This window comes from Centroberyx gerrardi, chromosome 8, assembly GCF_048128805.1.
Source record: "Centroberyx gerrardi isolate f3 chromosome 8, fCenGer3.hap1.cur.20231027, whole genome shotgun sequence".
Taxonomy (NCBI): domain Eukaryota; kingdom Metazoa; phylum Chordata; class Actinopteri; order Beryciformes; family Berycidae; genus Centroberyx; species Centroberyx gerrardi.
The window spans coordinates 30,441,087-30,466,815 of record NC_136004.1 but is presented as its reverse complement, the minus strand read 5'-3'; the positions used below and the strand labels follow the sequence as shown (position 1 = coordinate 30,466,815).

At 41.8% G+C, this 25,729-nt stretch overlaps 1 protein-coding gene across 1 annotated transcript in view; it reads left to right on the top strand.

Annotated features, from left to right (window-relative positions):
- The window catches only part of cfap299 (cilia and flagella associated protein 299), a 76,825-nt gene that overhangs the window by 42,875 nt on the left and 8,221 nt on the right, over positions 1 to 25,729 (top strand). Inside the window, exon 5 of the mRNA XM_071923851.1 lies at positions 19,970 to 20,112. Coding sequence (XP_071779952.1) covers positions 19,970 to 20,112 — 143 coding nt within the window. The remainder of the gene's footprint in view (positions 1 to 19,969; positions 20,113 to 25,729) is intronic.

Here is a 25,729-nt window from a genome sequence, read left to right as displayed (position 1 = left end):
CTGCCAGTGGCAAACAGTAGAAGACTGTGGTTGTACTGGGCAGCTCCCAGATGTGAATGTAAGTGAATGAATGTGAAGCAGGGTGTAAATAAAGGTTAAATTAAGACTGTAAAATTCAAAAACATTACCAATGCCCATCTTATAAAGATGTAGCTTCAATAATTTTTTTCTGTTGCAGTTGTGATATTAACAGTCGGTATGGTTGGGTGATTGTAACTCTATAGAGAGCAAGTAAAAAGAAACCGATAGCTGAGTGATTGCATATGATAGTTGCTCACAGTCCTATGAATAGTTCACTCATTTGGACCACCAAATAGGAGGCTCATTGAGATGGTTGGCATTCTTGGTACTTTCTCTGACATGTTTGGTCTGTAACGAACAGGCTTTGAAAGCTTCTGTCAACGGCAGAAATGCCTAATAACGTGGAAAGAGTTTGTCTCAGGTCAAAAGAATTAACCTCTAGTTGTGTGCGTGGCTAAACTTGGATAAGAGTCAGACAAGGAGCTTGATAGTCAGGTCTTTCAAGATTTATTTTGGGTCCCTCCCACTCTTAAAAACACACTTCAGTTAATTTTGTGTGCCCTGCTTGGTATGTGTAAGATTTCCTCCTCTTCCCACCACACACCCTCATTGTTCTCCCCACACAAGGACACTCAGCATACTTTCAGATTAGCTGAAACCGAGGCTTAGGGGTATTGTGGCTTGACTACCAGGACACATGTTTGCCTTGTTAGCTTATTGATGTTACTTGGTGGCTTAACGTTGCTATTTTAAAGGGAGAGCCCACTGAATCAACTCAAAAGACTAGACAATTGATTTTGAATCAATTAGAAATACTTCCAAATTATAGTAACCCATACCTTTGTTTACTATATATATTATGTTGATCTAGCTGATATGCTTCAGGGATCATACTATAGCTATGTTTTCTCTAAAACTCTGATGTTTTTCTATCTCTTACATTAAACCACAATTTTAGTGAATCTAAGTGAATCTAAAACACCTTCAAGAGTTTTCTTTTTTTTTTTTGTCATTAGCGCGTGTGTGTTCCATCATTAGTTTAGTGTATTTGTGTATGCAAATGATCAGGAAGAAGAAATAGAATCTGTGCGGGAGAGGCAATGAAACCCCAAGACACTTATTAAAACATTTCACCCCAAAAGAAGTCAGACTTCTTTTGGGGTGAAATGTAACTTGAAGAGTGAAGAAATATCAAGATGACAAACAGAGACACTGGTGAACTCTGCACCGAAACCAAATAGCAAGTATGGAAAATAATGTGTTACTTTAGTCCTATTTGGTCTGTGATTTTAATCCCATGCGAATCTGCCTGTCTGTATTTTGTAAGGTAAAATTCCATTGCCTACTGTATTTAGGTGAAAACAGAGGTTCCCTGATAATACCAATCCTGTGCAAATCAAACGCTCAGTAATTTCAGCCGTAACTATGTCTTTTGATGCACAATTTCTTCTTCTTCTTCTTCTTCTAGACACTCTTTTTCTCATGCTCACCTCCAGGGAGGTCAGAGGTCAGATACAGAGCAGCAGCCCTGGAGCTGGTAGGGGTTCAGTGTCTTGCTCAAGGACACTTCAGCAGGGCGGATGCTTGCTGACAAGGTGGCTTGAAACTGGGTCTTCCTCTGCTAGGCCGCCCTGCTGCCTTGAACAATTTACAAATAGTAGAATCACTTGCAAATACTTTATTTTCAGTATGTGCAGCTCGGTCACTCACATTGCGTTTATGGAAGACTAAAGCTCAAGTATTTCAATGCTCAGTGTGTCATACTGAATTCTAAATATAGTTCCCTCCATCCTGAAGCCTATCTGCATCTTCAAAGGCCTAATCATAACCTTCCTCTGCTGTGTTTATTTCTGTCCGCTCAACCTTTAATTACCAAACTGAAAATCAATCTCTCGCAGGTCTTTCATTTGTTAGATTGTGTTTGACCACTTAAATTATTATCTGCATTTAGCCACCAATAAAATGTTACCACATTTTGTGGGGGGGAACATGTATGTGGATATGAGCATAATCGAGAGACCAAACTTTCCCCTCTGTCCCTCTAACAGAAAAGAGTAGTATATTTTTGCTCCATGTCCATAGAAATATATTAAGCTGAGTTTTGTCACTTTTCATTTGCTTCCACAAAGTGTCTAAAAAAAATTTGGACTTAATCACAGTGCACATCGACAAATCTTCCTGTTTTGTCTCTGTTTTGCAGATAGAAAAACTCCTTGCTGTTACAGTATGTGGGCAGTGAGAAAACTGACCCAGTCCCTCAAGTGTTATTGCACACTGAACCACCTTTTGCATTTAATTATTTGCAAACTAATAATGCTTTGTCCCATGTTGGGAATCTGCCTTTAACAAATACTTTCAATAGCCCATGAACAACAGTAATTGAGTTGAGTGCAAACCTTCTCCTTAAGCTGTGCCCAGCCTGTGCCCTGGCAGTCATTTGTCTGTGTTGAGGACTGATTGTGCTGTGTACACTTTCCCTTTCAAAACCCAACACCTGCGGCTTTGTCCGCTGGGGAATGTGTCCACAAATATTAGGCTGTGATAACGCTGCACCTGTTTTATAAGTTATTTTAACCAGAGTAAACACTAATCACGGAACAACTCCTCATTATGCTGTGAGCGGGGCTCCATTACAACGGTTATGTGTTTGGCTCAGTTCCTAGACACATGAGTCTCTTTACAACACCAACAGTTCACAAGTCAATGTTTCTATTTAAAGCTGCACCAGGCAAGTGGGGCTGCAACAGAGAGTAGTGTCCCATCCGCACTAATTGAGACGCCGCAGATTCTATATTCCTATATTCTATATTCCCAAATTAAATTCTGGTGTCGGGTATGTACACTTCACCCCAGGAAGCAATAAATCAAAACTTAAGAGTGAAATCCAAACTGCCTCCTAAACAGCAGTGAGCAGCGCTCCGTCCAGAGAAAGCTGGACTCACCAGCGTTAGATCTTTTCCTTTCTCGTCTCTTTGGTCTCCTTTGGTATAAAGCATCACAGACTGGCCGGCTGGTAAACAGTTTACTAACATCACCTTACAGGATTTCTGGGTATTGAAGTTCAAATTTTTCAAACAGTTACCTCTCATTGCCATTTGGAGCCGCCAACATTCAAAGTTGCCTAGTGCAGCTTCAATCTGTGTTCTTACCTAAAACAAATGTATCATAATTTTACTTTAATTTAACTATGTAGCAGGTTCAACTCATGTCAATGTCATATAACATGGAAAGGGACAGTCTTTAGTAGAGTTAGCAGGACTCACAGTCACGGTCTCATATGCATAAGAACAGAACTTCTCACTGATGAATTTTAAAGCTTTATTCGGTTTTTTTTTGGAGGCCATAGCAGTCGCAATGCATATCATTTGCTTTTTTGGCATTCAGCTGACACCCTTATTTAGAGTAAGTTACAATGAATGGAGAGACTTGGCTTCACTTTGATAGGACCCACAGCTGTTTATGGACACACTGGTCATTGCAGGGATCAAACCTGTGACCTTTTGGTTACGAGGTGGTCTGTAACCACGAGGCCACCCTGCTGCCTCTGGCGCACCGATGGTTCCTGGCGTGACTCAGTCATACTCTTAAATGTTAACAGACTTAATACAGTGGAACTCCATCATGTCACATGCAGTGAGCGGTTAGAAAAGCATGGCTCTCATTAGCACATGGACTGGATTCAATATTGTGTGTGTGTATGTGTGTGTGTGTGCATACGTGTGTGCTTGTTTGCATGTGTGTGTATGCATGCGCATGCATATGCACGTTCGGTGCGGGTGGGTGGGTAGTGTGGTGTGTGTGTGTGTGTGTGTGTGTGTGGTTCATGTGGGATCAACAGGCAGGGACTTCCCCTCTTTTTGGAGCTAATCCCTGGCTGCACTACCCAGATTAATGTGCAGTGGGAGCAAGAGCTGACAATTAGAAAAGTGCTTATTCACTTCAATCCCTCAGAGAGAAGCCTGCTGCGACAGTCGCACAGCACAAATAGTAACATCGCAAATCTATTTCAGTTTGATGAAAACGAGGGTTGCCCCGGTCCATTTGGAGATCCTGGAGAGGTGGAATGCCTTAATGGCTCAGTAGAGGATTTGTAATAACGCATGGCACACTCGCTTTGAACGGAGAGTTAATTGTTTAGTGCCTCCAAATTGCGTTTTGGTAGACTTGTTAAGATCAGACCAATCTCCAAACATTTTAGGAGGAAATGATGCCCCACCCAATGGCTTTCAAGTCATGTTTTTTGTCAAAGGAATGACAGTTTACGCTAAAACATGAAAAGCTGGAGGAAGTTGAGCTCATGGAAGGGGGATGTGTGTACTGGAGCAACAATGAAGGCAGCTACTCCATATGAAATCATAACCCCTCTCCCCCCTGAACCAGATCCTCCTCTCCCATGTCTTCTCCCTCTGCTTGCTCTAATATGCTCTTGTCTTAGAATAAAGAAGACTCCTTTCTCGCTCTCTCTCCTCAGCTCTTATTTCTTTGCTGAGATGAGTCCAAAGCCAATCCAACACTTTGTTTTTCTCAGAAATGTGTCCTTTTGCTCATACAAACCTGCCGAAATTTGTTTCCACATCAAGTATACCATGGCCGTTTTCTGAAGAGGGGAAAGGTTTGGGATGCCATGACGTTCACCATCAAAGTGGGAATTTGCCAAAATTCCCCAGCTTGCTGATAAAGTTTGACTGTGGCTGGTAGGTTTGTCTACTCTAGATCTTATTCTACATTCTCAACAAATCCAGTTGGCTGGTAAAATGGTGAATGCATCAGCCACTATTTCTGCATGTAATCATTAATAGTTCAATAAAAAGGTCAACTATGAGTTACTACATGACTTGCTAACACATTTGAGCCACACCAGGTTTTCTCCAGGGCCAAGTGACTATTCTGTTTTCTGTAAACTATAAATTCCAAAGTAAACTATATTTCTCCTGCCTTGTCCTTCTACATCTCAGAAAGAGAGCGAAGGCAGGATAAATTCCTTCTATCTGTGTTTTCAGAAAAGCCCACAGTATTATGCACAGTGGTATTACATTGTACATTTTACATCTCAGGCATTTAGTTGACACTCTTATCCAGAGTGACGTATAATGAATGCAATATTAGCATATTTAATTCATAGATTGCCAACATTACAAGCAACCAAAAGTAGGAAGGTCAAAGGTCAGAGCCATGGTGCTCTGACAGTATTCCTGTGACCCTAGAATCATTAGGCGAGGGCAAAGTGCACGAAAAGAGTAATAGAAATAAGAGTTAAGGAGAAAGGTAGACTTTTTAAAAATGTTTTCAGCTCAACAATCCATGTTTTTTTGTAGATATTGGATATTTTTCCACAAACAACAATAGTATCCGTACACGTAACTTGTGCACTTACGCTTGGTGTTTGGATTGTGGTAAACAATATCAAGATGCATGAAGCACTCACTATGTGGCTTCCTGTATCGGAGGATGCAAGATGTTGAGGAAATGACTTTGAGATTCAGTAATTTTTACAGCCTTATGTGGTTGGTCATGGTTTTGAGTAATGTGACCTTTTCGACATCCTGCTCCGGCAGCATTTGGACAAAGGCACACAACATCTAGTGGGGACAGACACACCACATCAAGTTGTTCATAGTGTCACACACTTGTTCGGTTTTCATCATGTTTATACTATTCAATCAGCAAACTAAAATTAATAATCTTATAATCAGAGCAATTCTGAAAGCTGTTCATTGTGACACAGATTTAGCCATTATACATGTTTGACTTTTTACTGAATCTTTGCTGAACTGCTGCTGCACTTTGGTGCTTGGAAAGTGTTCAACTTTTCTCTATTTTCAGCTATCAGACGTTTCCAGGAATGGTCTGGTAACATAACTGTTTGAGAGACACTATAGTTAAGTGTCAGATTATACTAATTTTGTACTGTATAACATTGAAGAAAGAACTTGCTGTATTAATGCTGGATAGATGCAGGATAAACGCCACTTCTGCAATTGCTATCAGTGTGCTTTTACTCAATTCCAACCACACAGAGAGGCAAACTTTTAACTAGTGGACATCTATGCCACTGTTGGATCAGAACACAGACATGTAGTCAGTAAAAAACGTGGGAAATAAAGACACTAAACTCCTTAGTCTCACTTCATCTGACAAAAGCACAACCAACCTATGTCCAAGAAAAAGAAAGAAGGAAAATAATTGCGTCTCAGGGGCTTTCTGGTGAGTGTGTGTTCACAGAGGTAACTCAGAGGACAACTCCCCCTCAACATCCTCATCTTTTTCTCTGCCCTTCTTGTCTTTTTCACCTTCTGATTTCTAAACCTCCGCTGAAGTGAAGGCGATGTACACCTGTGTCGGCTTCAAAGCTCATCAAAGTCACTTGGAATTCATACCTACGTATAGACATCAAATCTTAAGCGGCCCTTTGCTCTTGAACTTCCCACCAGAACAGCAAACAATTTTTGTTTTGACACTCCTTCGCGAAGAAGTTGGGGGCTTCAAATTATAAACATGCAGGATGAGCTCCCACAGCTGGATTCTGTTTCACACTACCCCCTGTATTGACAGGGTCAGACCATCTGGCAAAGCTAGCAAGGCATCTGCATGGGCTCAATGCAACAGATAAACAAAACAAACTTGTATGTTCCCATATTTTATTGAGGACTTTCTGTCTGTGGAGCTTGAATGTATTTGAGTTGTAAGTTGACAGAGGGGAGGATAAGCTAGGAGAGTTGGACACAAGTGTAACACCTGCTTGAAATATTATCAGGGTGCATTTGAAACTGTCCATTTACAGATCAATTACGTAGTGGGATCAGCTGTCTAGTTTGGTGACTGGCTTGTGAGGCAGCATACTTCTATCAAAATGCTGTGTTCATTGTAAATACTTAATACTTAATAAGTTTACATTTGCAAGTTATTCCAGAGCATGATAGGACACTAGCTTGCTGACTTTATCTCTGTTGACGTGCTTTATGCACATGGTCCATTGCAGGAATGATAATTATTCCCCTCTCTACAAAAGCACTGTGCTATCAGGTGACATAAGTCCTGTTATCTGTCTGAGCTGAAGTTACGGAGCAGCTGCTGTTACCGAATTAAGCAAAAGTAAACGTAATGGCAAACTTTGAAATCTGGTACAGGTGTGCATCTAGGACATTATAGTCAAATGCACAGCTGTGCCTCCTTCACTTGGCAGGAATTGGTTATTACTCCCATTAAGCCTTGAAAACCAATGATCTATGTGAAAGTGTGTTTTGAAAATGTACATTATAAAATGTCAACGTCTTTTTTTGGGATTGTAGTGGGATTGCACTTTTCCCAATGTATGTGATAGTTTTCCACAAATCCCCCACTTAGAAAGCAGTTCTGTAATCTGTGCTGGTGCCAACGCCTTGTGTGCAATGTTCTTTAAGCTTGCCTCAAAGTAAATATTTTCCTGGTTATAAGCGATGAAAGCTGGAGTGATGCTCACATCCCAATCATCTTTGTGGTGGGTGACAGTGTAGGTCACCCTCTAAGTGACTGAGTGCTGCCGGGTCTTCATCATGTGGTTATTGTAGTGAGTCAACTTCTGTGGTCATATTGTGCTCAACCTAAGCTACAGTATGTAAGGTTGTGCATCTGTGAGAAAACAGTGCGCTGCTGTATCTGTCAAGCTCCAGTTGCAGCTGACCAATATAACATTTATTTGCCTCCACTCAAAAATCTGTTAAAACATCCGTCTCAAATAACAGGAAGGGAGTGCACTCAAAAATAAAGTTGTTTGTGGCGGCCTTGTTCATGCCCACTTTAGAACCGAGGGGACTGTAATTTTTGCATAGCTGGACTGCGGGTAACTGTGTATGATAAATTGAACCGCAGTGTAATGATTTGTCTCCAAGGTGACAATGACAAGTGTTTGGACCCACCAAGACGAGTTTGTTTCTGTTTCCAGTTGAGTGGTTTCCGGGCTTTAGGATGTTTGTAATGTACAGGCTTTAACATCAGACAAAAAATGTTTCATGTATTCTGTGCGTTAGCCAGATGTACAGATGTAGCCGTTTTAGAAGTCCCACGTTTACTGCATGATTGCTGAACTGTTGCTGCACTCTTGATCCCCAAGAGGAAATTTTGGGAAAAAGTAGGTTTTTCTCCCTTCAGCCTTTGAAAGATGCAGTGGGTGGATTTGGTAGAGAGACACTTGAGGTTTGTGTTCCAATATAATAATAATAATAATTTTGTTGTACTGTAACAAATTGTCTACAGTACTAATACAAGATAGATGCAGGACAAATGCATGAAGAAGGCCTTCTACAATGGCTAACATTGTAATCCATGTGAAAGGGGTAATCCTAAGGTCACCCAAGTCTTAAAGTCTACAGCCTTTAACCGCTTCTTTGATGGTCTATTTAGAAAGATGACCTGTACTTGTTCTGGGAATTATTATTCCAGACAACCAAGTAATGTGATGATTGACAGTCTCACTTTATTGTGTTAATTTCTTAGCATATCGCTTTCAATAAAAATAACCTTGTTATTGCACGATGTTGAAGCAGTTCTCACAGATGAGATGGCGTCTACCACAGATGGTAATATTGTTTGCATGCCCCCTTTTCACACAGATGTATGAAAAGTAAAATCCTTAACACAGCTAAGGTTACCTGAAGGTCTTGGCTTTCTTTCCCCCAAGAAAACACATAAGCTAATATTCTGAGCAGTCCCCCACTGAAAAACAAAGGCAAGAAAAACCTCAAAACTTTGATGTCAGGAGCCTATGAGCAAATTCTCAGGGACTCTAATCTTGATAAAAGCTTGCTTTACAAATCGCAAGCTGCTACCCGTTACATGCACCTGCACAAGCAATCCTCTGGGCATTAGCAGTTTAGGTTTTGTATTAATCTTTGGTACTTTGAAAGGTGAATACCACCAATTTCAGCAACACAAATACGTTTTTCATATGCTCTTAGAACAGTTCACCATGTATGAGCAAACATTCACCACTGTCTCTTATACACTGAAAAAAGAGAAGAGTGGGAGAGACAATTTACAATCAGTTGTTAAAGGTCCCATATTCTACACTTTCCAGTGTTTTATTTTATGTCTTGAGGTCCATTAAAAACCGTTTGTGTGGTGTCATGTACCAAAAACTGTACCCGCCTCTCAATCCATTTTCCAGCATCTCTCTGAACCTTGCCAAGAACAGACTGTTGCTGTGTCTTTAAGGCTCATTAATATTAACGACCCCTCTGTTCTGATTGGCTAACTGTTTACAAGAGTGAAATGTGAGACACCGCAGAGCCGGCAGCTACAAGTCGGGAAAACTCTCCGGTAATAAACAATGACAACCGCTCAACCGCTTTGAAAAAAACACTTTGTTAGTCTATTATTTCTTACAAAAATGATAATGAGCGAACCTTTGTGACGCCACAAAGTTACGGAAGTCCAAACGGCTCGTTTAGAGGCTCGCTTTTCTAATATGGATTGTGTGGATTTAGTTGGCGACCGTGCGTTTTGATACTTTCATGTTTAGATAGCACATCCGACTCCTTTGTAATCAAAGAGGCAAGGGAAATCCCGTTTTCCACGATATGGAACCTTTAAAGATAGAAAATGTGGTTTGAGAACATCCTAAGTAATCTTCATACACGGACATAACACGGTGAGAGATCAAAAGTCTAAACCAATGGAATATGAGTCAGGGAGAAAAAGGCAATTTTATTTGATGGGAGGGGCAGAGCAGCGGCATTGTTCAAAAATCTGATGGTTTTATTGGTTATAAATGTATATTTACACCTCCTAGTGCAGCATGAGGTCAGTATGAAAGATACTTTGTTTTCCAGGAAGTAAAAAGTAATGGGAGTTAATTTCATGGGGACTTTAATAGTGACCTGGGACACTAAAAAGTGAAGCGGTTCAGCCATCGTTGGTGAGTCCACCTTTCTCTAGATGGACTGCTCGCTGCGGGGTCAAAGTTTTGTATTTCGCTCGTAGGGGTTTTTTTTTACGTCATTTCCCGCGTGCCTTGAAAATGTCCCGCCGGTGACCATACCCAACACCAGAAATTAATTTTGGGACCACCATCTTTGTGGTCTCAATTAGTGGGGATGGCACACTCTTCTCAGTGGCAGCCCCAATGTATGATTTATGTTTATTTTTACATATTAATTTGCTTAATGCAGCTTTAAAAGATTATACAATAAAAGAGTGCATGACAATGAGTATCTTGGACATAGGTTATACTATTTACACTTCTACTACTCCACATGCAGTAAAGAAAGTCATGCATCAACTCTCTCCAAGTATTTTATCATTCCTAGAAAACATAATAAATCTAGGCTCCTCTACTGTACAACTCAATGCTATCTCATGCATCAAATATTGGGTCACAGCTTTACTATCAAAAGCATGTTGGGGTTGAATGTCATGAGTGTGGGTTAATGCTGGTACACCACAATCTTTGTGTGCTGCATGCTTTTGTACAGATGTTAAGGTCTTGTTTTAATAAAGGAGAGATTTCAAAACAATAGTGTTTTCCTGGAGTAGCCCTCAGTACAGAAAATTCTTCATTAGTTTGCAAAATGGTTTCTGGTTCATACAAGGCACCAGGACTTTCTCAAGGCCTGCTCGTAAAAGGCAGAGGAAAGGAAGAGGAATTAAGTTGGGCAGAGCAGAGATCCTCAACCTTGGCATTACAAGATGATTTATGGAATCTGAGAACATTTATTAAATAATTAATATTTGTAGCCTTGAGGGTTCTTCCAATAATTATTCAAGTAAAATAGCCTGACAGGGGGAAATAAAAATAATCCTTTGGTGTCAAAGTTCACCATTCTGCACGTTTACGCTTTCAACAAGAGGTTGCAGTTATGCATTGCTTTGTTTTTGGTGGTTATGAGCAAAACAGCTGACAACCACAGTGGTAGAGGACCAGCTTACCAACTTCATGAAATTTCTCTTTAAATGCAAAATTTCCTCTACCCAAATGTTGCCTAGTCAGACAAACGGCCTATTTAAGAAAAAGCCGTACTGCTGTCCAGTTCAGGATGACCTAGAAAAGTCACTATTTTGATCCCAACGCTAATATTATTCCTTCGTGTCTTGTTGTAATGCCCTGCAGCATGGCACCTAACCCCAGCTCCGTGTCCTTGTTGTTTGAAAATGAAAAGTTCAGGCTCTCTAGTTGGATCATGCCAAAGACTGTAAAACCATTGAACCCCGTCTGCCAGATACACTGTTTCAAAGGGGGGTAAAGCTTTGTGATAGACAAGCCTCTTGTTAAGGGAATGTACTTGCACAGATATAGCCTAGCCATTGCAGAATTACATTGTAGAGGTCCCACTTTTTACTGCACGCTTGCTGAACTACTGCTGCACATTGGCTGCATTCCCAAAGGAATTATTTTGGGGAGAAAAAACAAGTTTTGCTCAGTTTTCAGCCATCCAAATTTACCCCAAGGTGGCAACTAGTTGGTTTAAAGACAGTAGAGTTTTGCAGTATAGTAGTTTGATTCTGCTCTATAATCTTCAAAGCTGAATTGTCTGCAGTACTAATGAAACATGGATGCAGGACAAAGGCATGAAGGGGGACTTACAATATGACTCTATCAGTCTGCCTCATGCTACAGAGACAAGGTAGAGGTCCTGTTGTACAGACTGTTCCTGCTTAAGGAAGGCTCACTATAGTACTTTTCTATATCATTTTCCAACATGTAGGTAAACTGGGTGATATTTACAAAAAGAAAATGTATGGACCATTTTCATTTTCCATTGTGTAAGCCCAATTGAGTTTGGCCCTCAGACATGTAAGATAATAAAATATACGAATTGGTCTCTTAACAGGACAAGAAAATGCAACGAAGAGGGTAAAAGTGTCCACAATATTAATGAGACCATAATCCCAGTTTTACACTTTTTGGACAGGGTTTCGCAGATCCACCAAGGCACAAGCTACTCTGCTGCACTGCTTCGCATATATTTTAGGCTAAACTTGTATTCTTCTTCCCACCGGTAATTTGAAAGCCAGTGGAATGTGGAAAATGATTGTAGGAGTGGAGGGGGAGGAAAAGATATGCCTTGCTTGGTCACTTTGGTGTCTGAAATCTGTAGCTGAGACGGCGTTTGACTGATTTGTGTTTCGACCACATGTGCCAGACCCGCCTGCTATTCTCAACCCGTAATTCCTCCCTGAATTCAGGCATGCGACTAATTTACTGTAGGGATAGGCTTTTTTTTTTTTCTTCTATGGAGCAGAAACCTTACCCCTTTTCTGTTACAGGGCTCTCCACCAAGCACTGTAAGTGATGCCACCTGTCAGGCTGACAGCTTATTCTCCATATGGGGAGGGCCTTTATCAGCTGCAGTTGTGGGGACCAGGAAAATGTCTGCCACCTGCCAAGGATTTTAAACCTTTAACCCTCACAGCAGGTTGCTGATATTCCAAAATGTTTCAATTAGTTTACTGTACTCTATGTCTATTTGTCTGTTTATTTTGCAGCCCATTTTGCTGATAGTGAATGTGGATCCTGGTCTCTTCAGGCTACAGGGAGACAGTGTGTTGTTGTGGCAGCAGAAGCAACTCAGGCTTTCAACATTGTAAACCCCTTCCCTTTGTATTGAACTGCACAGCAGATGGTCTACTGATGCAAATATCTATATGGGTCTGTACTTGACTTTCCTCCAGCTTTTTGGTCTTTTAGGCTATGTTTTGAGTAACATTTTACTTGAGTTTATTTGAGTAGCATTTTCGGGAGTTGGCTGATCAGATATGACAGGCAATGTTTGCCGTTTTTTAGTTTGTGGCTCCTTTTTACAAGAATCAACATTAAAACAGGTTTTGAATGGGTTGTAACAAAGGTTCAGTCCCTCTCTAAGATATTTGAAGTATTGGTTTTGAGAACAGCTGGTCCAGGTGATGTTTCCTACCCATTACCCCCATATGGTGCAGCAGGGAGTTGCTCTGGCTCTACTAAGAGCACGGTGTGGCTTCAGGCTTTGATGCTCTTCCCCTGTAAGCTGTACACTCTAACAGGCAGGCCCAACATATCTTCTGAGCACGACCATAGGATCTGGACCACTTCCAGATCAGAAACCGCTCTGTTGCTCTCTCTATCACACCACAATGTTTGCATGTATGCCATGTGTACTCTATGTTGGCCAGTTATCGTAATGCACCATTTGTTAGCACAATGAACATTCCCAAACAAAGCTCAAATGGTAAAAAGAAATTCTGTCAGCAATTGCGAACTTGTGCAGTTGGAACAAAAAGCAAAGCTATACCAAGGGCCAAACTAAGGAGGTTTTAATAGAATTTCTAAAACACCAATTGCGAAAAGCAGGATAGCATTTTCTGATTCTGAGTGCCCTGTAATTTGAAGTGTGTGGGTTCAAGCCACTTATTTTGTGGTAATGGCTTTACTGGTGAGTTCTCTGAAAAGGCAGAGGCCAACGCAACCCAGGGTTGAGCTAGCTGCCTTGCCTTCCTGACTGATTGACCAAGCCGCTTCCCCTTTGGTATCTGGCCACAGTTGTTCTGCCCTCATGGCTAACCTCACTGGGCGTAGCTGTCCATTGGGTGTTTAGAAAGCCCAATAGGAGGACACCTGCCGCTGGATTTATTTATTCCGTCTCTTGCACAAACACCCATGCATTCTGTTTATGGATGCAGATGGAGAGCACATGGGGTAAACAAATGCCCAAATCCCCCTTTTTTCTAAACCTATTTCTAAACAACATCCAAACACCCCATATTTTAGCATCCTTATTCGAATAATGCATCCTTTGAAGCAGTTTGCCACACATCACTCGGAAGTGTCATTTAGCCAAACATAAACACTGCAGTATTTTCTAATCAGAGCTCTTGGTCGCATGTCCTCTACGCACTGGTCGGCGTTCTGTCCTTTGCATATTTTCGAGATTAAGGTATTCTTTACTGTCCCATTCAGGGGAATTCTTGTGGTCAATGAATGCATAAAAACACAGAAACATGAAATAAAAAAAAACATAGTACTGTTCCTAACCAGTCGCTCTAAACCTCCTCTCTCATACATGCAGTCGCACACCCCTTACACACAAACACCCTCCCTTACATTTATCTCACATGCACGCGCACACACCCACACACATATCCATGTGCACTCACACACCTTCTCTTACTGCTTTCCCCCATACACACACCTGAGCACAAAAAATTACACTGCAGCAGTACAACACAATCCAATCACCGAATCACCAAACAGTCCCATCCGCAAGTGTGTTGTAGGCCGCTAACATTATTGCACAGAGACACCCTCAAAAGAAAAACAAACAAAAGTTTCCTTGCACCTTTTTTTTGTGTGGCCTGGCTGGCCTGCTCTGCGAAGAGCTTCAAGAGAATACAGATATAACATTTAACCACTGTGTAGAGCAAGAAGTCTTTTTGAACAGTTAACTTGTGCATTTTTGTTTCTGGTGCCAAGACATCTGTCTAGTGACACACCCTATAATTATAAACGAAAAGGAAACGGCGTCTTTTGATTATTTTCATCCTTATTGCATGCATGTGCGCACACAATCAGGCCTGTTAGGACCATTACAACAAGAAAGGAAACCTTAGAAATTGAAAAGTAGTTATTTTGGGATTTCTTTTCTTCTGCATGGTGGGGGGTATCCCAGTGACAGGATGGCACAGTGGAATCCTAGACGGCGACAGAAATGACAAGATTTAAACTGCCGTGGTTACACTGTAGACAGTAAAATCATAGCAGCCACTGAATTTACTGGGAGAAGTTGAAATGTGTTCATCTCTGTCCAGGAGGGGAACAATCAAAGCTATAGTCTTTATTTATTTTCTTAGATATAAACCTATTTTAAATATAACTTGGATTAACATTTCTGGGTGGATGGAAAAGCAGCACATCTGCCAGGAGAGTGTCCGGAGTGTGGAAAGGGTTTGGGTGCAGTCTATCAACCGTCCATGCAGAGGCTTGTGATGAGAGGTTGTGTTAAAGGCTGCTCAGCCAGATTACCGTGACTCACAGTGCAGTGCAAACAGCTCACAGCCCTGCTCCTGTATCTAAAAAGCGTACTGTCAGAGCACACACTGACACATTTCACAAAGACACGGGCCTGATTGAGTGTGTACAGTAGGTGTGTGCATGTGTGGTGTCTTTGCAGCCCGTTATCTGTCTACAAAGCTCTGATTTGAACTGAATTCAGCTGCTGTTCCGAAGAGTTGAATTAGGCTATTCGTAAAAATAATTATTGCAATTTGGGATATTGTGACACCCTGGCTCTGTCTCAAAAAATAAGAAGAGAAGATAAGAGAAGATAAAATAGCACTTTAATGATCTTTATTGACTTTAGGTAGCATTTCTAGGTTGGAAATTCAGAAAGTTGTAGTATGGTCTCATTTGGGTAGGACACATAGGAAGCATCCTTTTAAGGTACCTTTTTTAGGCGATTTTGAAGGATACAGTGGTTTCAACAGGGTAAAACGCATCCACTGTGTAAATTAGTGCAAAATAAATAGCGAAAGTTCTCAGGTCATGGATAATCTCAAAGTTAAATATATACATGTACCACAGAGTGAGCAAAGTATTTTGCAAAAGACGTGCTGCTCTGGGTGCTTTTTGGGGTCAGTTTTGAGTATCCATTGGCACATTAGGACTGTATTGGAGAGCCCAGGTAAGCAAGATGTAAATAGATGTAAGAATTGATCAGTATGATGGAAAATGATGAGAAAATAGGGTCCTAGTTGAAAATGGCTGGAATTCTGCTTTAACTTCTAGAGCTTGGTGATCTGATTGCTAAAACAAGTTCTCAGAGTGACCTTCACATTGAAAATAACAAGAAAAAGAAGAGTTAGGGTTAGGAGCTGTTAATAGGGGTTCCTGGTGCTCTCTCAGGCTTAGTGCTCTTGGTCCCCTTGCGCTGGCTAATGCAGGTTAGTGACTGGTGACCTGGCTGCTGCTTACAAACAGCTCAGTAAGTGAGCTCTGGATCGCATATCCTGCAGGATGTGTAATTCGGGTAGATCCCCGCGGATGCCGCACACCTCAGCACATATGGTTTCCACCGTCGCATCTATTACACAAGCCGACCGTGTGAAGTCACTTCCAAGTCAAATAAGCAACGGCCCCTCCTCATCCTACTCCTCAACCCCTCCCAAACCCCCAACACACACACTCGTACGCACCCCTCGAGGAATATCTAAAAAGGGGACAAGGGCAAAGTCTGCCAAAAAAAAGGACTCCCACCTAAAACATTCCTGTAGTACAGGCCGTGTTTTCATTACCCCAACAAATTTACACAGTTGTTAGTGATGGCCCGGGATTCCTCCTAAAGCGCAGCCCACCAATAATAAACAGTATGGCAGCTGACACCGCAAGACACCTGCACAGCTCCCTGACAGTGCAGGATTGTTCCCAGGGATTGGGGGGTTGGTGTGGGCAGAGGTGGGCTGGCGGATGGGGGGCATGGGGGCTGATGGAGGGGTTGGTGGTAGTGTGTGTGTGTGTGTGTGTGTGTGTGTGTGGGGGGGGGTGGGGGGGGGGTAGTTAAAGTAAACATAGTCAAAGTATTATCCTCCGCTGTGAGGGTGCTGTCTCACTGACCTGGTGCTAACACCTAACATCTCATACACACACTCTCTCTCACAACACACACACACGCACCAGGGCTGAAAGATATTGACGAAAAATCTAATTGTGATTATTTGAAACAATATTGCAATTGTGATTTAAACTGCACTTTTTTTGCCATACATTTTTTAAAATTGTTTAAAGAAAAGTGATTTTGTAAAAAAAAAAAATAGTGTGCAGGATTTACTGAGTTTGAGTATGATGAAAGGTTTTCACCAGTATTGTACATGACTCATGAAGCAAATATTACCCGGAGCATTAAAACACCTTGTTTATTAGTCTATTTTGGACGTTCCTCTCTTTTACAGAAGTTCATATAGCGATTTCGATTTTTTCCCCCCGATTAATTGTTCAGCTGTAATACACACACATACCTTCAGATGCATGCGTCAATGGAAAACCAGCCTTATGCGTGGGTGCTACTGCGTGATAAAAGCCACTCAGTAATTTCCTCCCTGCTACTGGGAGAAACCATGGATGGATGGTGGATACCACAGGGTGGCAAGTCAGCTCTACTCTATCGCTCTCTTCACCTCTCTCTCTCATACACACTTCGCACACACACACACACACACATTTACACATACACACCTCATGCCACAGGATGTCAGGTGGTCCGACCATTGTGTCACCACCTGTAGGACATTGTCAAACTACAAAGGAGCAGCACAGTACGTGTCAGTCTGCTGTCAGCTTCTGTTTGACTTGAATTTGTAAATCCCTCTCTTTCAGCCACGGGGCTTTGAAAGATTAGCTAAGGGTTTGCGGAGTAATTCACATCTGTGTAGGTTTTGGTGATTGTCAAGAGGCAGGGGATCCCTCCACGGTTTTCACAGACCTCACTGATTACAATTGTCAACAGTGTTCAAGTTTCACTGTTTGTTTCCGAGCACATAAACATGTCCATATTGGATTTTTTGAGGGTGGGGTACCCGAGAGGATTTGAGATGCTTTGTTGTGTTTATAAATTGCGCGGATCATGGATTTAAAGGGAACTCCCGCTCTACTGTTCTGCAGTGGTTTATGTAACCTTCATCTTAAGGTCACCGGTGTTTTTCTTCCAGCCATCTGAAATTTCAACTGTGTACACATAAAAAAAAAAAGAGTTTCAAAGAGGAGCACCTGAATATTGAGTATCACAAAGAGCCAGCCTTTACCTGGGACCCGTGCGGCGCGGAGCTTCTCAGGCGCTAAGCGGAGTGATGTTTGCCATAAAGCGGGGCCTCTCGCTCGCTGCCCTGTGAGGTCACAGCACCTGTTCCCGGTAATTGCTGGCAGGTGACGTAAGGCCTCCATTTGTTTTCCATGGTGTAAGGTAAAGGTCCCACGTCTCCCTGCAAGACTCAGGCTGGAAACTAGTGTTGCTTGTTTGTAGCCAATAAGTAAAGGCAGCAGAGTCAGACTTGATCCTTCTGCCCCCCCCGCTACCCAGTGCCTGAAATTAACTTTTTGGCTTGGTTGAGTAAACAAAAAAAAAAATACCTGCCAAGAGTAATTTTTACTGGCCAAAATAGTTAATAAAGTTTTTTCACAGCAATATGTCACCAGTTTTCAGATCAGGTACTGTGTGAAACATTCAGATCAATTCATTCAATTTAAAACTTGTTTACTCATGGATCTGTTTCTTTTCAGTGGCCTCACACCTGCTAGTTGTTGCCACATGGGAACAACATTACGTTTCCACTAATGTTGGGCTAGTTAACCATCCAGGCAGCAGAGAAACAGAAGTTTAGAGGCTACCGCTTTGTGTAGAGCAGCATAACAGGCAGCCAATCAGGAGCCTGTTTGATACAGAGCCATTTGTTTTTACCTTTATTTCATTGGCTTACAGTCAGAGAGAGTACAGTGGTCAGCATGTACAAAGTTTGAATACAGGCAAAGACTGTATATAAGTGAGATGTTTACAAGAAAATGTTACTGGCCACTATGGCAGAAGATTTATTTATTTATCCACCTAAGACAAAATTTACTGTCATTTGGCACAAGTGGGTGTTAATTTCGAACTCTGCCGCTACCCAGCTGTTACTCGCTTTCCTTTGCTCTTGCCAGCTCCACCTGATGATGTGTTTTCAAGGCTGGCCGCGGGAGCACAGAAGCTAGTCGATAGGGTAGCTGGCCCCGGCCCCCGGCCAGCTGTGAACCTGATAGCATCTGTTTTAAACGTTTGAGAGAGAGAGAGAGAGAGGAGCCCTCTTTTCCTTGGAGCTCTGGAGCACTAGTTATCTCACGCCTTTTAGTAAAGGGATCCACAGATGGCCCGTGTCCTGACAGTAATACAAATGTGATATCACTGGCTGAGGTATTCCGCTTGGATCCTCTTACTGTGTTACTGTAGGCTGACAAGTGGGATTCATTCACGCCCAGAGTAAACAAGACCAGTCAGACACAAAAAGAAGCCTCCTTTCCCAAGACGAGGCAGACAAAAAAAGAAAGAAAAGCTCCTTTTTATCTTTGTGAAGCCAGACAAAACAACCTCTTCACACCTGAGTGTGTATTCTGTTTTGAGTTTTTCCCGTCCATTGTCATCGCGTGTTATCTAAACCATCAAATCAACATGAAAAGATCATTTCATGTTTTGCTGTCACCCGAGGGGATTTGGACAACTTGCCTTTCATTTGCTTTGTCGGAATCTGGTGACAAACTCATTTATCATCTGTTTTTTTCCCCTCTTTTGTCTAGGTAGACATAGTTTGAGTTCACTTCAAAGAACTGGTGTCTGACGGTCTGCAGGGAAGCAATCTGTAGAAATAAGTGTTTTGTTTGCATGGAAGAATCCAACTTTTTGTTATCCTTATACTGTCCCAATCAGAAGTCAGTGTTTACATTATAGGCTTACCCTGTCTACATTCAGCGATTCTATCTCCAAAGCAGCATCTATCATTCTGATACTCTTGATCTTTTTGAATGTGGAAGTACATTTCTGTTTTGCACTCCTTAACCAAACAATACACACAGCCTAACCTAACCTAACCTAACTCGGGGCCCCGCTGTCATTTCAAGCTGAATATTATATCTGCTGCGTTCTCGCCCCAGCCGTAGGTGTGTTGGAACGGAACTGAGACTCTAGTTAAGTCGCAGGACTCAACCTGAGTCCCACACACTTGTCTGAGCAGGATATTCTGCCGACAGCCCACCTCAGTCGGCCGGGCCGGCGCAGGCTCACACAAGCTGGAGTCGTTCCGATTTGAAGGCCGATTCACATAGTATAACATGAGCCTTTGTATTTCAAAGTGGGTGTATTTGTAACAGATCCCCTCTATCTCTCCACTATTAACAAGTGACATTGGCCTCCTTGGCTTTTACTCAGGAGGCTGGATGGTCATGATTATTTACACAGGGTTTCCTCCTTCTTCTCTCTTTTTACAGTCAGTGATTTTCATAAGGGACCATAATGCTGTTGGACAGGAAGTGTCTGGCTATATAGACTACGCCCACAGACTCAAAACCGAAGATTTTGAACCATATTTCAGCGGAAAGAAGAGGCTCATGCCAAGACGATCAGATTTATGGTGAGTCTACTTTTATTGTAACATGTCCACGTTGGTTGGGGAGGCCTTGAGTTGAGTGGGATTTGACAAGATGTGAAGGGTAAGGAAATCTTATTATCCGGGATTAAAGATTTAGTTTGACGTGAGAGACCAACAGGCTTGGAAGGAGCTGTGCAAAGGGCCGGTGTGGTTAGTATGTACAACACCAGCCATTGTGGCTTCAGCATACCATCAAGGCACCAAATCTCCTTTCTACATCGACGTGGAATAAATATACACTCAAGAGAAGCTAAGAAAAGAATTGCCAAAGCGCTGACTCTGCCTGGACAAGACAGACATGATTAGGTTGAGTTGGGATGATGGGCTAAGTTTAGAGTGCGCTTAAACTATGAGATTTGGATCTTGATTTACTGTGATCTAAATTTGTCATCTGGGATACATTTATTAGATATTATTGCTCTGGGAAGGCCTCCAGGCTTGCAAATGTTTTTACCCAGACAGATAGATAGATAGATAGATAGATAGATAGATAGATAGATAGATAGATAGATAGATAGATAGATAGATAGGTAGATAGATAGATACTTTATTAATCACAGAAAGAAATTACAGCATTACAGCAGCTATACACACAAACACACAGTAGTTGCAATCTTCTAAATTTGAGAGGCAACCTAAATTAGAGCTGAATCAAGTAAAAATCTTGTAGTTTGTCTTTAGAGTTCATTTTGATGGAAAATGGTAAGGCCTGAATTCTCATACATGGATTACATCTAGTCCTACACTAGATATCAGTAAAAGGAAAAAAAACAGATATCAGTGAGAGGATAAAAAATCTAAAAGAAGCCTTACACACAAAAGTAGGAGTGTAATCCTAAATCCGTAATCAAAAGTAGGGCTGCAGGCTGAGACTACGCCTGGCCTTAAGAAACAAGGAACGCCTCCTTTGTCAACTATGTTTATTTTAACCTTTATTGATCCAAGGGAAGTTGAATGAGCATGCATGCTCATTTTCAGCAACACCCCGCTTCACATCTGCATCTGCAACTGTCACATCACATGTGACAGTTTCCTACTTTTGGCTGCTGAGCAGCTCTACTGGAGTAATTGGGAGTTAAATGCCTTGCTCAGGGGCAACAGGGAAGCACACTTCTCATCCACTTGTCCAGCCAGTCTGGGATTTGAACTGGTGATCTTCTGGTCACAATCCTGCCTCACTAGCCTCTAGGCCACTGCCATCTGATCAAGCAGCAAGTTTAATTTATATAAATGGCTGAATCACTAAACAAGAATATATCCTATTATTCCTGTCTAGATTCGTTTGGGGGTATTTAGCTGTCGAGACAGTGATAAACAGACATATGTTCAACAGCTAACTACATGTGTCAGTGCCAATGGAACGATTCCAGGTCATCCCCCACCTGAACTGCTGAACTTATGGGTGAAAGCTCAAACCTCGCCTGCATCCTTCAGCAGGGCAGGTAACATCTTCTTCGTAATTGTCTAACAGTGGAGCTGTGTACATAGAGACCTGGCAGCAAATCATTGGAACCAAAAGCGTTCCCACATTCCACATGTTCTTGCATAGTAACATATTCCCTACATTTCAGATATGTGCTAGAAATCCCATGAGGACAAACACACCTGGACAGGGGAGAGAATGCGGGTGTGTATTACATGGTTGTGTTCACACCTAGCCAAACAACAGGCAACCCGTACAACCTCAGTGACACCGTAGCTCCAAATTCCACAGTTAGGACTAAACATGTTTTCTAAATGCTCCAGTTCAGAAAAAACAAGATGTGAAATGTTTTTTAGAGTTCAGTAATTATAAAACCCCATCTATTATTCCAAATTCAAGATGCCACAGAATATAAATTGTCTCAATCAACCATGCCTCCATAAATATTGTTTCTCAGTAATGACACATACAATGTCCTGTCATCCTACAATAGCTATCGTACATTCTCATGAGCTGCGGTGTAAGGACGACCTACGCCATTAGCTCCTTTTCCACTAAGAAACTTCAGCCCAAGAATTTAAGCCTCAAACATTTTTTTTTATTTTTGCGTGATCATCACACAAATAAAAAAACATGGCAACGGGTAACGGACACTTTAACTTAACACTGTAACTTTTTAACAACTTGCAAGAAAATGATGCTGACAGTTATAACTCTGTGTCTGTTGCTGTTTGGCCCGATATGTGTCCACCGATTTTGGCCAATTCGTTAAGTATGATTTTGATTTTGTATGGCGCATCTCTCCGCACAGGTTCGTCCAGCTGCTTCTGGATATTGCGGTCCACCCATTAGACAGCACCTAGACACCTGTGTTGTCTAGACATTTTTTGTTGAACAAAATATGTAAAATAAATAAATAGAATCACTAAAAATAGAATAGCCTACAATGCTAAAACTTGCTCACTGGTAGAAGTTTAATCAGTAGTTTCTATGACAACAAGCAATCTACGTAATATAAGCACTAGGGCTTACAGTTTTGGACCAGGGTGTTTAGCTGGTCCTTAAGCACCTGAATTAAGCCCCAAAGTAAGCCCCACTGAAGGTCCAAAAAACAAATTGGAAAACAAAAAAAGTCCTAGGCTTAGGTTCCTGGGCTTAAGTTCCTTAGTGGAAAAGAGGCTATTGATAATCACAAAACTCCTCAGAAAGCTGTCTTCTTCTAAACAAAATGAGCATATCAGTGTTCAAAGTGGAACAGTTTGCGGTTTGTAGAAAACATTTTTACTTCCACAATTAAAGGAGAACAAGAACGAAGGTCTGATTTTATTGTTGGAAGTGGTTTTCCCTTTCTTGGGCACAAAAGTGTCCGAAGTGTAAAGCTTTGTTTATCCGTGTCTCACCATGTGAACTCACACACACTCACCGCTCGCAGCCTTGAACTCTGCCTTCTCTCTGCGGAGTGGAAGCCCTAACGAGCCGGAGGTGTGAGTCAGTGAGCGAGCATGCCTGGAGGTACGGCCCCCTCCCTAATGATGCTTTCATGAGGCGTTCCCCTCCATGGGTCTCCCTGTCCTCCCCCCCCGTCCGTCGTCTCACTCCCCCTCCTCATCTCTTTCTTCTTCTACTCTCTAAATCTATATCTCCTCTGCCTTCTATGTGTATCTGTATTTATTTACAACTTACGCAAACTCTCGTTCTGTGCTTTGCTACCTCTCGCCTTCCTATCTCCTCCTCCGCCTCCCTTTTTTTTTTTTTTTTTTTTTTCTGCCTCTGTCGGGAACAATAACACCCAGTGTGGTTGCCACTAAGAGGGAGCAGATGCTGGAGCTGCTGCCCACTCGGTGCACCAAACCTCCCACCGCAGGACTCTGAATCCTGTCCCTCCTCCTCCTCCACAGCCACAAAGAACGCAGCCCAGCGACACCAGCGCCAGCTCCGGCCTCCACCTCCCACCTCCAGCAAGGGTGGATAGGTTCACACAGGCAATCTGAGCAGTCGCAGAGCGTCTCCCTTGATAAAAAACTATGCAGAATACGAACACAAGAAGAAGACAAATGAATGAGTTGGATGCATTTTGAAGAAAGTAATGTCATTGGCATGTATTGGAAAGTATATCTCCGCGCTAGAGCGAACCAGTAAAGCAACATCAGGGCGAGGAAAACATATCTTGACGGGCCAACTTTGTGTGATTAATCTCAGAGTGTTATGTGAATAATGAGACTCATATCTCAAGAAAACCAATGCCAGCTACTGTCTGGATTCTCATAACAAAACTCCAGCACACTCACAAGCTGGATGCTGGACCCTCGAGCACACTTGCTCTTCCCTCCTCTGACAATAACCTTTCAAAAGCCCTTTAAGGCACTTAAACTCTTATTGTACTGGGCAATGTGCAGACCTGAATGTGTTTAAAGTCATAATGATAGGAAAAATAATTCTCCATATCATAATGTAAACCTATTCAACAGTGAATGCCAAAAAAAATACAAAATGTTCATGTTCTTGTATTTTTATGTCAAAATCCCATCACTTCTACTTACTGGAAAATCTTTAGTGGCTACTTCATCACGTACCAGTAGGCGTACCTAAAACTTTCAACCAATAATCACAGATTTTTGGACAGTCCCCCCTCTGCCCCTCTGCCCCTCCCATCATGTAAAACCTGCAATTTCACAGCTTTCAAAATGACACGAGAGGCACCATGGTGCAGTGGTGCATTTTTGGGTGTTCATCCCCAGTGGCTGGAATGTATTCATTTTGAAAAATCAAAATTGATAATTATAGCTCAACTATTTTTAACTTCTGAAAACTTTTGAACAGTCCCTCCCTGTGTTCTGTCCCGCCCCAACATCCTGTTTCAACTGGAAATGCGTCAAATTACGGAAGCAAGACACCATACAAATGCCGCTTCCTTGGGACTTTAAGTATTTCAGAATGATAGGAACTACAACTTCTGGTTTCTGTCTTATTAATGGAAGGCCATTAATGGATCCCTGTGTTTTGACATCTTTTTAAAAAGCAGTCAAATCAACCAAATAACAACCAAACAGACACAGAACGGTTGGTCGGTTGTATTCTGACAGAGCTGAACTCATTCATACATTTGTTTTTTCTCATATTTTCTTTTTGTCTTTCACACTTTCATCCACATCCAAAATTTCTGCGTTTGCATTCACTCTATAGAAGCAGCAAGGGACAAAATCAGTTGAACGCTGAGCTTGATTTATTTTGCCAGGCACACTGGGTGGGTGGGTCATATAAACATCATTTGTAAAGGCATATGTTGTAAGCCTCCGCCCTCCTGGGAAACCCGGTAAAAATAAATCAAGTGCTGCGTTTTTCGGGGGATGTCCCTTGTTGCTTCTGTAGAAAGTCGATATGTTGGAAACGGTTAAAATACAAAAACATAGAATAATAATAACTATATTTGTATAGCACTTTTCTTGACAAAGTTAAGAAGTGCTGTGCATATTGATTATGAGTGATGATAATTGATTAAGATTTGCTGAACTTTGTCTGAAACTTATGAATGAGTATAGCAACGTCAGACCAAGAGAGATGATAATAGTGAAAATAGTCTGAATTAGTTTTTGTCACCCAGGATCAAAATCAACATCAAAACTCTGAGCTTTTAGTAAATAATATAAGTTACTGTATATCGCATATTTACTGTAACAATACTTTGTGATTCAATGTCGATGCACAGTATCATGTTGGATTTGCTTACAGGTAAAGCTAATGCAAATTCTTCTTCCCTTTGTAAGTCTCTAGCACTACTTTTTACTGTGAGCCTCCAACACACGCACACACACACACACACACACACACACACACACACACACACGATAGTCCTGACCCTCACCTAATTATCCCACAGATCTGCAGCTCCATGCACCCAGCTTCCTGCCACTCCAGATGTGCCTCCAGCATCTCTGATGTCTATTTAATGTTCCCCAGCAAAGTGACCATCTGTTTATGCACTCTGGCCATTTCCCTGCTTTCTCTCTCTGTCTCCCGCTCTCTATTCCCTCTACTCACTATAAGGGCTTGGAGAGGCTGGGCGCCATCTCGCATAGATAGTGGTCTTAATTGGTTTACTGCACTTTTGGACCGTACATTGTTATATTCCATGTTAAGGCATGAGCCCGAAGCAGAAAAGAGCAAGAGCCTTACCAA